The sequence below is a fragment of the Saccostrea echinata genome, unplaced genomic scaffold (assembly GCF_033153115.1).
Source record: "Saccostrea echinata isolate AGI-Se365-2 ecotype Australia unplaced genomic scaffold, CSIRO_AGI_Sech_v1 ptg000029l, whole genome shotgun sequence".
NCBI classification, from domain to species: Eukaryota; Metazoa; Mollusca; class Bivalvia; order Ostreida; family Ostreidae; genus Saccostrea; species Saccostrea echinata.
The window spans coordinates 817,871-833,480 of NW_026889778.1; the positions used below are offsets into that span (position 1 = coordinate 817,871).

A 15,610-nucleotide genomic window follows, 5' to 3' on the forward strand; every position below is an offset into this window, starting at 1 on the left:
AGAGTCACCAAAAGGTAGACCATTATTAACTTTCTTTTGATAATTATAGAAACATAAAACAGTAGGTATGTGTGCAAAAATAAATAAATTGAAAAATATCAGCATCTATATAAGGCCTATCTTTTTTTTCAATAATGGAATTAATCAATAACAAGTTATTCATTTTTCAGAAACACTAGTAGAAGCACTTTTTTTTTTTATTAATATCTGAAAATCATCGTCTGGTAACACACTTGTACATGTAGTTATACTTTTATGCCTCTATTCTAAATGTATGCACAATCAATTATCTAAAGGATTGTTTCCAAATGATTCATAAAGGCATATACAATGTAATGCATGATCTTGATAACATTTACAAATTTTGTCTGTACGTGCAAGTATGTAGTTCTTTTTTTTTCTATTTATTTGTTTCTCTAATGTGTCTAACTAAAAAATAAATTACAATTTATAATGCATGTCTATTGAGCATGTTCTATTCAATTCATCATAATTATAATTATATATTATAATGTAGATGTTTAACCATTTTTACTTACTACTGCTTTTAGAGAATAGAAAAAAAAAAAAAACAGTATACATCTTACCTATTTCGGCGTGAAAATGAAATAAGTATAATAGTGTAACTGACAGACGAAAGCGCTCTCGTACCAAAAGAACTGACACCTATATGTACCTGCCTTATCAGTATATTGTCTCCCTGTCAGGTCAAGACCCAACCCCCACCCCTACATGACACCTTGGCCCGTGTGTATTCAACGTCAACATACCTGAACTGCTCTCTCACCTGGTGTCAAGTATTAACCTTGAACCCTACTGGGTATAAATATAATGCATAATTTCATTTTCTGGATAATGTTCATAATTTGTTTGAACAACACTTAAAGATTTTATACACTGTACTAAGAAAATAAGAAAATGTACACTTCAGTTACTAATTAAAAACTGAATAAATGAATCAAATGAAATATAGGCGAGATTTGTCCCAACACTCCATTGATTTAATTCATTGGTATACTTTTGTATACTTCTTATTGGTTTACAGTCTTAAACATGATTGATCTGATCAAATTTAAAATAAATATTAATAGAAGAATATGGTGAATAACTCTTATAGAAAAATACGAACTTTACCTCGCATGATTTTTTTTTCGCTATTAAAGGCTCCTCAAAAGATATATGCAAAAATTTATATGAAATCGCCCGGTTTTGCTTCGATACACAAGACATGTAAATGCATTGAATTTAATTTTATTAGTGTTTATGGATTACATTTAATAATTGACTATATTCAAGAAATCAAAATATTTTTTTTTCTTTTGGAATCGGATCTTTTTTTTTATTGTATTGGTTAGTGCAACCCCCATCCCCCACCCCGCTGACTGTGCCTCAGTTGGGATTAAGACTTTCATAATTTACAAAGTTTTGTTTTATTTTGCCAATATAGTCATATATAAGATAAGTTTAGTAACAATTAATACAAAATCTAATAGAAATGATTTACAATTATTCAGTCCGAAAATCTTCGTCATATTGTGGAAATTTATTTTACATTATTATTTATTTGTGTGTGAATCGGCTTAGCATACACCTAGCTATGGTAGATATAAATTCTGTTAATGTGAATATTTATAACCAACTTTTCCGCGACAAATTACACTGCTTTTCCGCAATTATATTTTTTGCTTTCTGCGATTTAATTAGCACTTATCCCTTCCGTTAGTCAGGTAAAAAGTCTTTCTCCCTGCAATCAACCGGCTTCAATCTTTTTTTTTCTTTACTGAGATTTTTGTCAGTATACTTTTTGTTTCTATCTCGGCAATCTGTAATTGTCGCTTTGCATATTTTATCTTTATCGGTAAGACACATCGCCATTATTTAAAACATTGACCTTTCTATACGTAAATCCATCGTTTGTAATATATATTTGTTACCACGAGTTGGTTCGTTATGAACAATTTCCATGACACCTACAACATCACCAACCAGTGTAATATGTGATTCATTCAATTTTTATCACAGTGTGGTACTATCGAGTAGAACTTATAGGGAGATACATGATAATCCGGTAAATATCGGCAACAGTTTGATGTAAAGTACTTACCGTGAAAATTTAAAAATCGCAGAAAGGAAGTATCGAAAAAAAGGAGAAAACATACAACTCACAGTAAAATTCAATCGCGGAAAAGCAGTATAAGGTAGTCGCGGAAACGCAGACAGGTTGCAAAAATAAATTCGCGGAAAAGCAGGTGGGCGAGGCTTGTGTAGAAAGAATTTTCATTTCTTTAGGGGCGGGGGGGGTCTAAAAAGAAATGTTTTGACAAGAAAACAAAAGAGGCTAAAGACATTATTGTTGATGGGCGATATTATACAAGCATTATATTTTACCCTATACTAAACATGTTGGTACACTGTAACATTTTTAGGTACACGACCGCGTTCTCCCTTCTGGGTCCTATGCAGGCCTATGACATTGGAAATACAGAGAATAAATACAAAAGAATGGAAATGCGATATTCTTTTCGGATACTAGATGATCTAATGACGTTTATTATTTTTTTTAAATTTGATTTCTTTCGGCCGTTATCCCTCTTCATATATATACATATACAATGTATGTACTTGGAATATGTAAATGATTAATTTTCGTACCGGATAAATATTTGTGACATATACATGTATATTTATATAGGAGAGATTATATAATCACAGTCCAGTGCACAGCCTGTGTCGACGCAACTAGCATATTCCAGCAAGTAACGTGTTTAAAACGTAAAAAAAATAATACAAATAAAAACAAAATCATAAAAACTTTGAGGAGACAGCGTTAACTTTAAAATGTAATAATTATTTATATATATATATATATTTTTCCCCTAGACTGACTAGTAAATTATTTTCGTAAGATTTGAATTATTAAATACCGATAATTTAAATTAATGCGATTTTGGATACATCACAGACTTCTAGCAGAAGATATTGAATCCAAATATTTCATTTATTACAGAGTTCTGCCGGATATATACTCAATATTTGATAATAAATTTATAAGGTTTCATTTGTTAAAATACTGAATATATTTATAGTGTTTCATGAATTATTGCACCTGGTTTTAAAACTTCGATTGACTACGGAATTTTTGAGCCACCATCATTAAAATCTCTGTTTTTTAAACGACTAAAATTCAAATTTAACAATTCGAGGGAATTTCGACATTTCTATAATTATACAAACAATCGCATAATTTCCACCAAAGAGTGCAATTTATCTAAAATAATTACAGTTTGAATTTGGTGACGATCCATTATTGACAAAAAATAAACATGTTTCTTGTACAAAGCATAGTTACCTCAAATGTTTAATCATATTACATTTTATATATTTAAGCATTTAGATTTGCGGCTTTGTAAGTAATTAAAATCATCATACTACAGTGTATCTAAAAAGGAAACAATTCGTCTTGTCAAAATACGTTTCGCATTTTGAAACAATTCTATCAGGTTTTGCGTTTATCCTATCGTGAAGATCGTTTATCAGGTCTATCATGTTTTGCGTTTATCGTATTTTGCGTTTATCGTATTTTGCGTTTATCGTGTTTTGCGTTTATCCTATCGTGCGTGTATCCGGTCCTATCGTGCATGTATCCTATCGTATCGTGCGTTTATCCTATCGTATCGTGCGTGTATCCTATCGTATCGTGTATCCTGTAAAGAATAACGATGTGGGTACTGTATAGTGATAACTTTGACACTTTGATTTACTATAGTTAACAATAGTTAACTATAGTATTTTTTGTATTTTTTGTTTAGGTATCTCTCCTAGAAATAGAGTGTGGCCCTTCATTCGAACAATTTTGAATCCCCTCTACTCAAGGATATTTATGGCAAGTTTAGTTGAAATAGGCCCAGTGGTTCTAGAGAAGAAGTATATTATTTCTGTACTACTAAACCATTGCCAAGACATGACTGCATGAACTGCCAAAAAAAAAAATACAAAGTGACCTCTGAATAGTTTTAAATTTCTCAAAAGTATATGGATACATTTGTCAAATAAATTTACTTCATTCATCACAATGAAGGTAAAAATCTATGACAAAAATACAATTAAAAATACCTGAAAAAAAAAATCAGAGAGAACAAGAACAATATTTTCCTAGAATTCAATTTTGAGTTTCATAAAAATAATTCAGAACAAAACTTTTCGTATATTTAACTGTCACCATATATATTTGTAGTTGCCTTACCTCCTGCATCAAAGCTGTCCAAAGAGGACTGTGATAAACTTCTGTGTGCTTCTGTATATTTTACAGGATTCTGGAAATCACAACAATAGTAGTCAATGTGAATTCAAAATATATCAATGTATAATAGATGCTCCCTGATTGTAACTCACATCATCATATCTCCACAAAAACTTATGTAAAAGAGTCATCCGATTGTCTGAGAGTTTAATTCGAATAATATATTAGGTACTTAGAATATATCCCCTATTGGCACAAATGGTTTGATTGGAATTAAATGTAAGTAACTGCAAATTAAATTTCACATTCACATCGATAATTTAATGCAAATTAGTTTCACTCATATTAACAGCGCAAAAATTCTTTCACGTTACGTCCCTGTGAAGGCTGACAAAGTTAATTTCAAACTAGAAAACTGACCAGTCAGCAAGGGCCCCGCCGAGGGGTAGAAAAATAAGTGTGCAGTTTACAGAATGAGAATTTTACTTGATTACAAAAAATTCTAAAATATATAAAGAAGAATATGCAACAATAACTGTGTTTATAAAATTTCAAGATAATTCCTAAATATCCAACAACCTGTAAATAGTATACCTGTATTTACACAAGGCAGTAAAAAACACCACATCTATAATAACTCAATTAAATGTACATTTAGACAAAAAATAAAGCATGTGTTTTATAAAATACCAACCCTTCAGTGAATGCAAATACATGTATCACCCAGGCTTAACCTTAACTTCAAAACAAATATCAGTTCCAGAGAAAGGTGTTAATTTATTTTAAAGTGACTAATAAAGAACTTTTTTCAGTAATGATAAAATGAGGATATTATCGGACTACCTATTAAAATTAAGTGTTCATGAATTTACATAAAGCAGTAAAACAAAGAAAGAAAATAAATAAATAAATAAATAAATTTAAAAAAAAAAAAAAAAAAAAAAGAAGATATCATTATGTATATCTTGTTTTTAAAATTCAATAAAATCATAACTCATTGTGTATTTTACCAAAATAAGTATGAACATTATTGAAATCCACATTTCAAAGAATATCAACATCGTTCAGAATTGACCCCAACTTCAAAACAAACTTCATTTGCAGACAGAAGTGTTAATTAATCTCAATTTGACAGAAAAAGATAATGCTTTGGATTTTCTTCAAGAGAAAAGTTAATTAATCCCATGGGACTAGTTGTAGTTTTCATAGTTTACAATAGGAACATTCTCAGCAGTTATCTCTCTTTGCCCTGGCATTCATTCTAATGTTAAATTAAGGAATCTACCCCACCACCCCAGCTTCAAACTGGATGACACAGAGAACCAAACTTAGCATCAAAATATGTCTTACTGCCTATTCAACAAACATACCAAATTTGAACTTAATTGGTTAACTATAAAAAAGGTTTTTAGAAAAAAACAGAAAATTTGTGGACGGAAGAATGACAGACGGACGGACAGACAAACAGACAAACAGAGTGATTACTATAGGGCACCCGCAAATTCTTGCGGGACCCTAATAAACACATATTGGGGGGACAGATATATGGGAAGTCATTATGTATATGAGCGGAAAACAAAGAATAAAATGTGTGTAAAGACACTAGATGAGTTTCAGCTCAGCAGAATGTAACGTAATTTGCAAATGGCGTCACAATAGCATTAGTTTAAATATTACCAATCTTCATTATTATTGTATTAGTTTATTTCACATTAATGTCATTTGGAAAGAGGCAGCTGGGGTTTTATTGCAAAATACTAGTAAAATTTAGAACATTTACACTTTCAAGCAACTCTTTTCACATTATTAATCAAATTCATCAATAAATAAAGTAATCATGGATTTAAAAATCTAATTATAAGTTTAAAACACTCATCTGATTTTTAAAAAGATCTTTTCAACAAATGGGACGATAAACAGCATACAATCAATCAATCATTGGCAACTTTCTACTTAAATGTCAACCTCTAATGGTTCCTTATTACAAGATAGGGTAGCATTACACTGCTGTAATGATTTTCCCCTTAGATTCCAAAAAATCCCCTGACGTTCCCCTGTCTGTCCCTGACATTTTCCTATCTCCCCCTGACTTTCTCCTATGATCCCCTGTCGTTGTCCCTGACTACCCTGTCTACTCCCTGACGTCCCGTGACTTTGCCCCTGTTACCACTGTCTAACCTCTGATGTCCCCTGACATTCCCTGACGTCCCTGGCAACTCCCTGATGTCCCCTGACTAAGTCCCTGACCACCCTGCCAACCCCCTGTCGTCCCCTGACATTCATTTTGACCAGGAAAAATGGTTAAAATATGTTTTGTTGCTATTTACTTGTGAGAAAATCAATACCTTTCTCCTAGCAATTTTCAAGTTTTGTGAAAATGTAGATTTAATCATTAGTTTTTCTGTTTGAAATATCTTTAGCGAATCTTTCAAAATATTATTTTATTGATTGTTACTAGCTTTTCAGATAAATCTTAATAAGGATAAATGCCGTTACTTAAAAAAAATAAATAAATTACTAATTTATTGCGTCTTGTGTAGCACGAATGGCATGTGTGTGTGTGTGTGTGTGTATATATATATATATATATATATATATATATATATATATATATATATATATATATATTTATATATATATTTGTTTGTTTATTGATTTTATTAATTCATGTATCTGTTTATTTATTAATTTGTCTGCTTATTTATCTATTCTTTTTTCTCCATTTATATATTTATTTTTTTATTCAATCTATCTATTTAATTTATTTATTTGTTTTATTTAATCATCAATAAAGAAATGGATTTATTTAAAATTTTTATTTATTTTTTTTATTTTATTCAATTATTTTAATTTATTGATTAATTAAATTTAATTCATTTTGTGTAGTTCTTCATATACATTGTCCGGGTAAAACAAATTTGCTTCAAACTATTTTGTAAGCATATTCAATTTACTTTTAATTCTTTTAATTTCATTCAAAATCATCGTCTTATTACACACAATCTGAATTTGGAATTTGTTTTTGTTTTTGTTTTTTTGTTTTTTTGGTTCCCTTTTACTTTGGTAAAATAAAAATTTCCTCAAAAACTTGTCACGGTTGTGAAAGAAATAGCACCTGCAGAGTGGATACGGTCGTGCTGCCACAGAATAAACAGTGTATAGTGGTCAGTCAAAAGAACAATAGGTGTCTGATCTGTGTACCCAGAGTCACTGGTGAACGATCAACAGCTCAGAATTACTTTCACAACCGAACAGTTTTTGAGGAACATTTCTATTTTTCGTAACAAAGTAAAAGATGCAAACAAATTCCGAATTCAGATTGCGTGTAATAAGACGATTATTTTGAGACCCATCATGAAATTAAAAGAATTAAAAGAAATGTGAATATGCCTAAAATAGTTTGAAGCATCGTTTGTTTTTCCATAAGACTGTTTATGGGGAACTACAAAAATAAATAGGAATTGAAAAAATTAATTCATTAAAATAAAATGAATAACAAAATAAAGAAAGAAAGAAAAGAAATAACATTAATTAATTAATAATTGAATAAAACAAATATTTAAACGCAAAGAAATGAATATATTAAATAAACAAATAAACAGATAGATAAAAAATAAATAAATAGAAAAATATACAAAGAAATAAGTAAAACAATAAATAAAAATATTGATTTTGTAACTAATTATTTGTTTGAAGTATCTTTAGTAAATTTATTAATTTATTTGAATTAAATTTATTGATGTATCTTTTTTATTTATGTCTTTGACCATTTATTTATTTATTTTTTCAATCATTTATTAATTATATCTATCAAATTTATTTTTACGTATTTGTTTTATTTAATTTTTAATAAATAAATTAATCTATTTAAATTATTTATTTTATTTTATTTTATTTATTTCCTTTATTTTAATTTATTGATTAATTTTTATTTAATTCAATTTGTGTAGTTATTCATAAACAATCTCCGGGTAAAACAAATAAGCTTCAAACTATTTTGTAAGCATATTCAATTTACTTTTAATTCTTTTAATTTCATGATGGGTATCAGAATCATCGTCTCCTTACGCACAATCTGAATCTGGAATTTGTTTTATTGTTCTCTTTTACTTTGGTAAAATAAAAATTTCCTCAAAAACTTGTCACGGTTGTGAAAGAAATAACACCTGCAGATTGGATAAGGTCGTGCCGCCACAGAATAAACAGTGTATGGTGGTCAGTCAAAAGAACAACAGGTGTCTGATCTGTGCATCCAGAGTCACTGGTCAACTATCAACAGCTCGGAACTACACTCACAGCCATGACAGTTTTTGAGGAACATTTTTAATTTTTTTTTTTTTTACCAAAGTAAAAGAAGCAATAAAACATATTCCGAATTCAGATTGTGTGCAATAAAACAATTATTTTGATACCCATCATGAAATTAAAAGAATTAAAAGAAATGTAAATATGCTTAAAAGATACTTTAAAGCATATTTTCTTTTACCTTACGACTGTTTATGCGAAACTCACAAATAAATTGAATAAAATAGAATTAATTAATTAAAATAAAATGAATAAAAAACTAAATAAATATATAATATTTATCAATTGATTAATAATTCAATAAGGAAACTATATCTAAAAAGAAATATATGAACAGATTTGATTAATAAATTAGTCAATAAATAAATAAAGCAAATAAATAAATACATGTGGATATATAGATAAACATATAAATAAATATAAATATATTTACTTGCCATTCATAACAAGACACAATAAATTTGTAATTCATTCTTTTCAAAGTAACTGGCATTTATTCTCCTTAAAATTTATCTTAAAGCTACATGTAGTAAACTAAAACAATCAAATACAATCATAGTAAGAAACTAGATGCGATCTCGTTGCGAGCAACGAGTGGGTCTTCCGTCCAATTTTTGATGATATACGAATTTGACTGAGATTTTCGTTCATAAATATATAAATAGTGAAAACATACAATTTGCTTCAGTTATGTTTAACAAAATTTTGATCATTATGGCATCAAAAAACGCAATATTTGATGAAGATTTTAAAATATTTATAGTAGCAGATCGTGAAGATGAACATTACTATAAAAAGGTTATAGATGAAAGATTTTTAGCCCTTTTGAGCCCCTAATTCGAGGGGTCTTGATATCACATGAAACGTCTTGTAATTCTGAAGACTTTTTGTTCAACAACTATTCAGAAGTTTCATTTCGTTTTCGAGATATGTAGACTTGAAATATTTAGGGGCCATCCCTTTAAGTTCTGATAGGGGCTGTTTAGGAAAAATTCAAAGGATGCACGTTGTTCAGATCATCATTCTAAACAACTTTTGTTCAATATTGCTTTTCAAAATGTTCCCCCTTTTCAAGATATAAAGCGTCAAAGATTAAGCATTCTGGCCCCTTATGGCCCCTAATTACGTAATATTTGAAGAATATGTGAAGATGAACATTTTTGCTTGAATATTTAATATCAAAATATTTAACGTTAAGGAGTTATAGATGAAAGACTTTTGGCCCTTCTGAGCCCATAATTTGAGGGGTCAGCCCCTTTTTCTTGATATCACTTGAAAGGTCTTGTAATTCTGAAGACTTTTTGTTCAACAACTATTCAGAAGTTTCGTTTCGTTTTCGAGATATGTAGACTTGAAATATTTAGGGGCCGTCCCTTTAAGTCCTTATAGGGGCTGTTTAGGGAAAATTCAAAGGATGCACATTGTTCAGATCATCATTCTAAACAACTTTTGTTCAATATTGCTTTTCAAAATGTTCCCCCTTTTGGAGATATAAAGCCTCAAAGATTAAGCATTCTGGCCCCTTATGGCCCCTTATTACATAATATTTGTAGAAAATGTTAAGATATATAGTTGCAGATTGTAAAGATGAACATTTTTGCTTCAATAATTAATATCAAAATATTTAACGTTAAGGAGTTATAGATGAAAGACTTTTGGCCCCTCTGAGCCCCTAATTTGAGGGGTCAGCCCTTTTTTCTTGATATCACTTGAAAGGTCTTGTAATTCTGAAGACTTTTTGTTCAACAACTATTCAGAAGTTTCATTTCGTTTTCGAGATATGTAGACTTGAAATATTTAGGGGCCGTCCCTTTAAGTCCTTATAGGGGCTGTTTAGGAAAAATTCAAAGGATGCACATTGTTCTGATCATCATTCTAAACAACTTTTGTTCAATATTGCTTTTCAAAATGTTCCCCCTTTTGGAGATATAAAGCTTCAAAGATTAAGCATTCTGGCCCCTTGTGGCCCTTATTTATGTAACATATGACGTAAAAATCATAATATATAGTTGTAGTTTGTTAAGATAAATAATTTTGCTTCAGTAATGTATACAAAAATATTGCTTGTTTAAGAGTTATCGATTAAAGACTTTCTGCCCCTATTGGCCCCTAATATGATGAGTCAGCCCTTTTTTCTTGATATCATGTTACAGATCTTTTTATTCTGCACAAATATTGTTCAACATGTTTTAACAAAATAATTATACTTTAAAAGATATGATACAAAATGTCTCAAAAATTCATTCATGATTCGTGTCCTAAATTTCGACCCCTACCGAGCTTCCATACTAGGCACTTCCGGAAAATATCTTAACCCAGGTGCAATGTGGCAACATGTCCTCTATCATCACTGAAAATTTCAGCGCTCTAGCTTAAGCCGTTTTTGAGTTCCATCGCAGACAAGGAGGTGCTCTGAATTTTAATAAAAGGGCGATAACTCTCGACCGGAAGTAAATTTCCCTTAACGGACTTGCCGGAATTAACTTCAGATGTCAACGCATCTACCTTGAAAATTTGAATGAAATCGAACGAGCCATCTCCGAGAAATCCTCTGCACAAATTTTGTAAGGAGAAAAAAGAATAATAATAATAATAATAATAATAATAAAGGTAAAAAAGAAACCTAAGAATAATAGAAGGGTCTTCCGCTGAAGACGGAAGACCCTAATAAATTACTCAAGATATTCAAACAAATAACAATTGACTAAATATATATTTTCACAAAACTTAAGAATTGCCAAGAGTAACCTATTTCTCACAAGTAAATAGCAACAAAACATATTTTAACCATTTTTCCTGGTCAAAATGAATGTCAGGGGACGACAGAGGGTTGGGAGGGTGGTCAGGGACTTAGTCAGGGGACATCAGGGAGTTGACAGGGACGTCAGGGAATGTCATGGGACATCAGGGGTTAGACAGTGGTAACAGGGGCAAAGTCACGGGACGTCAGGGAGTAGACAGGGTAGTCAAGAAGAAAGTCAGGGGGAGACAGGAAAATGTCAGGGACAGACAGGGGAACGTCAGGGGATTTTTTGGAATCTAAGGGGAAAATCATTACAGTAGTGTTAAGATCAAGACACCTCTAAGCAATCTTTGTGTAAAGTATGAACTTCCAGTGTCTTTCAATTAAACATTTGTTTTGTTCATTGATCTTTAATATCCAAAATGACTTTTCGTCAAAATGAAGTCATTATTATTCCCTCAGGTCCTAAAAAATTTCTATGCCAGTGTGGTCTTCCAGTGGTTTTTTCTACAACGTTGCAGGCTGGGCAGAAATGTACAGACAAACCAAGAGACAAACAGACGGACATGATTCCTATATACCCCTTCAATTTTTATTTGCCTAGGGATATAAAGATTAGTAATTGTTACCTTTTCCCAGAATCCTAGAGTGGTCTGTACATTTATCACATGTTTTTCCTGAAATTGACACTTGCACTGTGTTTCTTTAGCCTTGATTTTAGAGAGCTCACTTGCAAGGGTGAAAGATAGATCCTTCTCTTTACAAATAATGTTTTGACATTTGTATCCTCTGTGGAATATTTTTGTGTCAATAAATGTTTCTGTCAGTTCTTCTACTGCTTTATCAATGGAGTCTCCAATTTCATTTGATACATCTTTGTCTACAGTCAGTGGTTTGATTCTAAGCACCTGCAACTGAATATCATCATTGCATATGCCAACAACAACAGTGTGTGCATTGTGATCAAACACTGCTGCTGTTTGATAAAGACATGGACTTCCTTCATTATCTTCATCTTTTGCAACACTCCATTTTAGAAAACTTATGCAGTATGCTACCAGTCTGTAGAACACAAACATGGCAAAGGAAGTGAACCGAAAGCATAAAATGGATGAGCATTCCCATTTATCTTCAAAAAAGTCAGCTTTAAACTGCTTTTTGTTCATACATGGGACATACCATGACATGTCACCTTCTGATACAGCCTCAATTGCATTCAAAGGTACCAGCATTTGAAGTTTCTCCATGTATGACAAAATTTCACTTTTGTGTTTCGAGTACGAGGGTTCATCTTTCCACAAAGCATCTATCACTTTATCTTTAAGTTCCCCCGTTTTGTTGAAGGATTTCCACTCTTTGATTAATTTCCTTTTACAATCTTTATTGATGTGGTTTTCATCAGCAATTATCTTGCTGAAAGCATTAGCAAACCACTGAATGTCTAGTATAACATGTTCCCCCAATTTCCCTTCTTTAAAATACAAGAGAAATCCATTATCATGGAGACACTTTAGAAACTTAGACATTTCCTCATCACTTTTAATTCGGTATTCATTAGGAAGGGATGAGTTTAGCCTCCAAATTTCACCCAGGGACAAAACCTTCCAGGCTCCTTCATACAATAATTGTTCCATTAAAGTCCACGAAGAAGGCAATTCAATTTTGGTATTGTTCTCATCTGTAAATAATTTGACTATGGACTTTTTCATTGACTCCAGATTTCTTGTTGTTTCGTCATCTTGTTCCATTAGACCCACAGCATATTCACGGTCATTCAGAGACTCACTTAACCAATCTCTATCTTCGTCGGGTACAGCATTCCAGAACTCCCTAAAATACTTCTCTATTTCCTGAAGAAGGAAATAAAGCAAGCATGAAAATATTAATACATAACCACAGTGTGCTGTAATTTACTGTAATGCTAAATTATGCGTTGTTGTTTGAAAATCTCGAGTTACAGGTATTACAGCATTATATTTGGTACATAGTCTAAATTGATTACAGATAAAACTGTAGATCTGGTATCCATTGTAGAATAACAATACCACTTTGGATGTAAAGCAGTCAAAAGGTAGCTTCTCTGAATCGAAAGATTTTTTATAGGACTTGCATGCCCTGTATACACAATGTGGTCCTATACTGAAAACTTTTAGAAACTTAAAATTTATTTGAATGATTCATAATTCACAATAGTCGCCCGCGTGGCGCAGTGGTTAGAGCGTCTGCTCTAAGAGTCCTGAAGTAAGGAGTCGATCTTTACGTCGCGGGTTCAAATCCCACTGTGGGACGTGGAGACTGTTCCTTCGGATGAGACCAATTAAACCGAGGTCCCATGTCGCAGTAGGTGTTGGCACGAAAAAGATCCCTCACAACTCAATGGCCCTGAGTGCCGAGTATAGGAAAAAATTTGCAGCTCTCCACCGGCAAGTGGTGGCATCTCCATATGAGAGAAAAAATCTTAAGAGGGACGCCAAACATTAGAGAAACAAACATAATTCACAATAGAAACACTGAAAAAGTAAGAAAACCTTTTTTGACAACCTGGTTAATATTTGCATGGTTAGACCACTCATCCTCATTAATGATGTTACTTTTTACAGATATGGTTTGAATCCACCTGGTACTACATATTTACAGTTTTACGTTTTTCCAAATTCTTGCCTTTTTAAACACTATTTAATATTTTATCAATGCTTATTTATTTATCTTAAAGACTTGTCCTTTCTTGACATGGTATGCTCATCGTTAATCTTCAATGTTACAGGTATAATTAACTGGAACTATAGCTCCTTGAGGAGACAAGAGGCCCAAAGGCCTTAACGGTCACCTGAGTATAATACAACAATTTAGAGGATCCATAGAGTATAAAATGAACTGAAAGGTGAAGCTTTGTTGCCCAAAAGCAAGAAAAATAGGATGATCAGGATCAACAAAATAATTAGTCCAACATTCAGTAACAGTTCATAAATTAGGTTCTAATCTGTTCCCCATTTATCACCATATCCGTACAGTATATTAACAAACTATCAGTGCTTCTATACTATTTTAATTCCTAGTTGAAAACTCTTACATTGGCCTCTCTTGGTCTTTGATGAACATTTAATAAGACAAGTTATTTTTGTCTCATTTTTATTTATCTATTACTTAAAAGTCTAACTGATCATTAAAACTATGAAAGTACTTTTTGTATTATACAATTTATTTTTATTTACTCTTATTCTATTAACCTTTCAAATACATTATTTACAGTGATTAATTATCAAAAGTAAATGGCAAAGGGGAATGACTCCTCTCAGAAGAATACAAATTAACAGAGCCCTTGCCAGGACCAGAACACTTGACCAAATGTTCCAGATGTTCAAAAATCTGGTAAAAAATACCCTTCCTTATTAAAACATTCATTCTTTTTGCCTCTTATATTCCCATATACAGAGAAAATTTTTAAAGAAATAATGCATTTTTACTACAGATTCACTATATTATCAATAGAGCCCCCTCCACACCGAGAAACACCAGAGCCTCTGACCCCGGGACCAGAAGTTGCTCATTATAAGTGATCACTTTGTTTATCTGCTTAACACTAAGAAGCAGACAGGATAATTAAATAGAATTAATGCATTTTCACTATATCATCAAGAGCCCCACCCTTATGCCAACACACCTGACCAAGGGCTCATTCAATTCACTACTCTGGAAGAAGCACTCTTGCTCATCATAACTATACACATTGCTTCTTTGCTTTTTAACCAGAAGCAGAAAGGAATATTTTCAAAGAAATTTTGCTTTTTCACTATATAATCAATAGAGCCCCCCCCCCCTTTTCACCAGAGCCCTTGACCCTGGGGCCATGAAATTCACAATTTTGGAAGAAGCATCCTTGCATATCATAACAATGTACTTAGCTTGTTTAAATAATACCAAAGGGCAGAGAAGAAGATTTTCAAAGAAATAAATCACCTTCACTATAGGATCTATATATCCCTCACCCTAGCACCAGAACCTCTGTCCCTGGGGCCATGAATTTCACAATTTTGGAAGAGGCATCCTTGCTTATCATAACAATGTACTTAGTTTGTTTAAATAATACCCAGGAGCAGAGAAGAAGATTTTCAAAGAAATAATGCATTTTCACTAAATAATCAATAGAGCCCGCCCTAACACCTGAACCCCTGACCCTGGGGCCATGAAATTCACAATTTTAGATAAGGCACTCTTCATAACTATGTACTTAGTTAGTAAATTTAATACCAAGGAGCAGAGAAGAAGATTTTCAAAGAAATTATGCATTTTCACTATATGATCTATATAGCCCCACCCTAGCA

The 15,610-nt window shown here is 31.8% G+C and overlaps 1 protein-coding gene across 1 annotated transcript in view; it reads right to left on the reverse strand.

Annotated features, from left to right (window-relative positions):
• The window catches only part of LOC133195444 (uncharacterized), a 319,912-nt gene that overhangs the window by 13,525 nt on the left and 290,777 nt on the right, over window positions 1–15,610 (reverse strand). The window contains exons 9-10 of the mRNA XM_061331287.1: window positions 11,918–13,138; window positions 4,244–4,313 (exon numbers count right to left, since the gene is read on the reverse strand). Of these exons, the coding sequence (XP_061187271.1) occupies window positions 4,244–4,313; window positions 11,918–13,138 (1,291 nt within the window). The remainder of the gene's footprint in view (window positions 1–4,243; window positions 4,314–11,917; window positions 13,139–15,610) is intronic.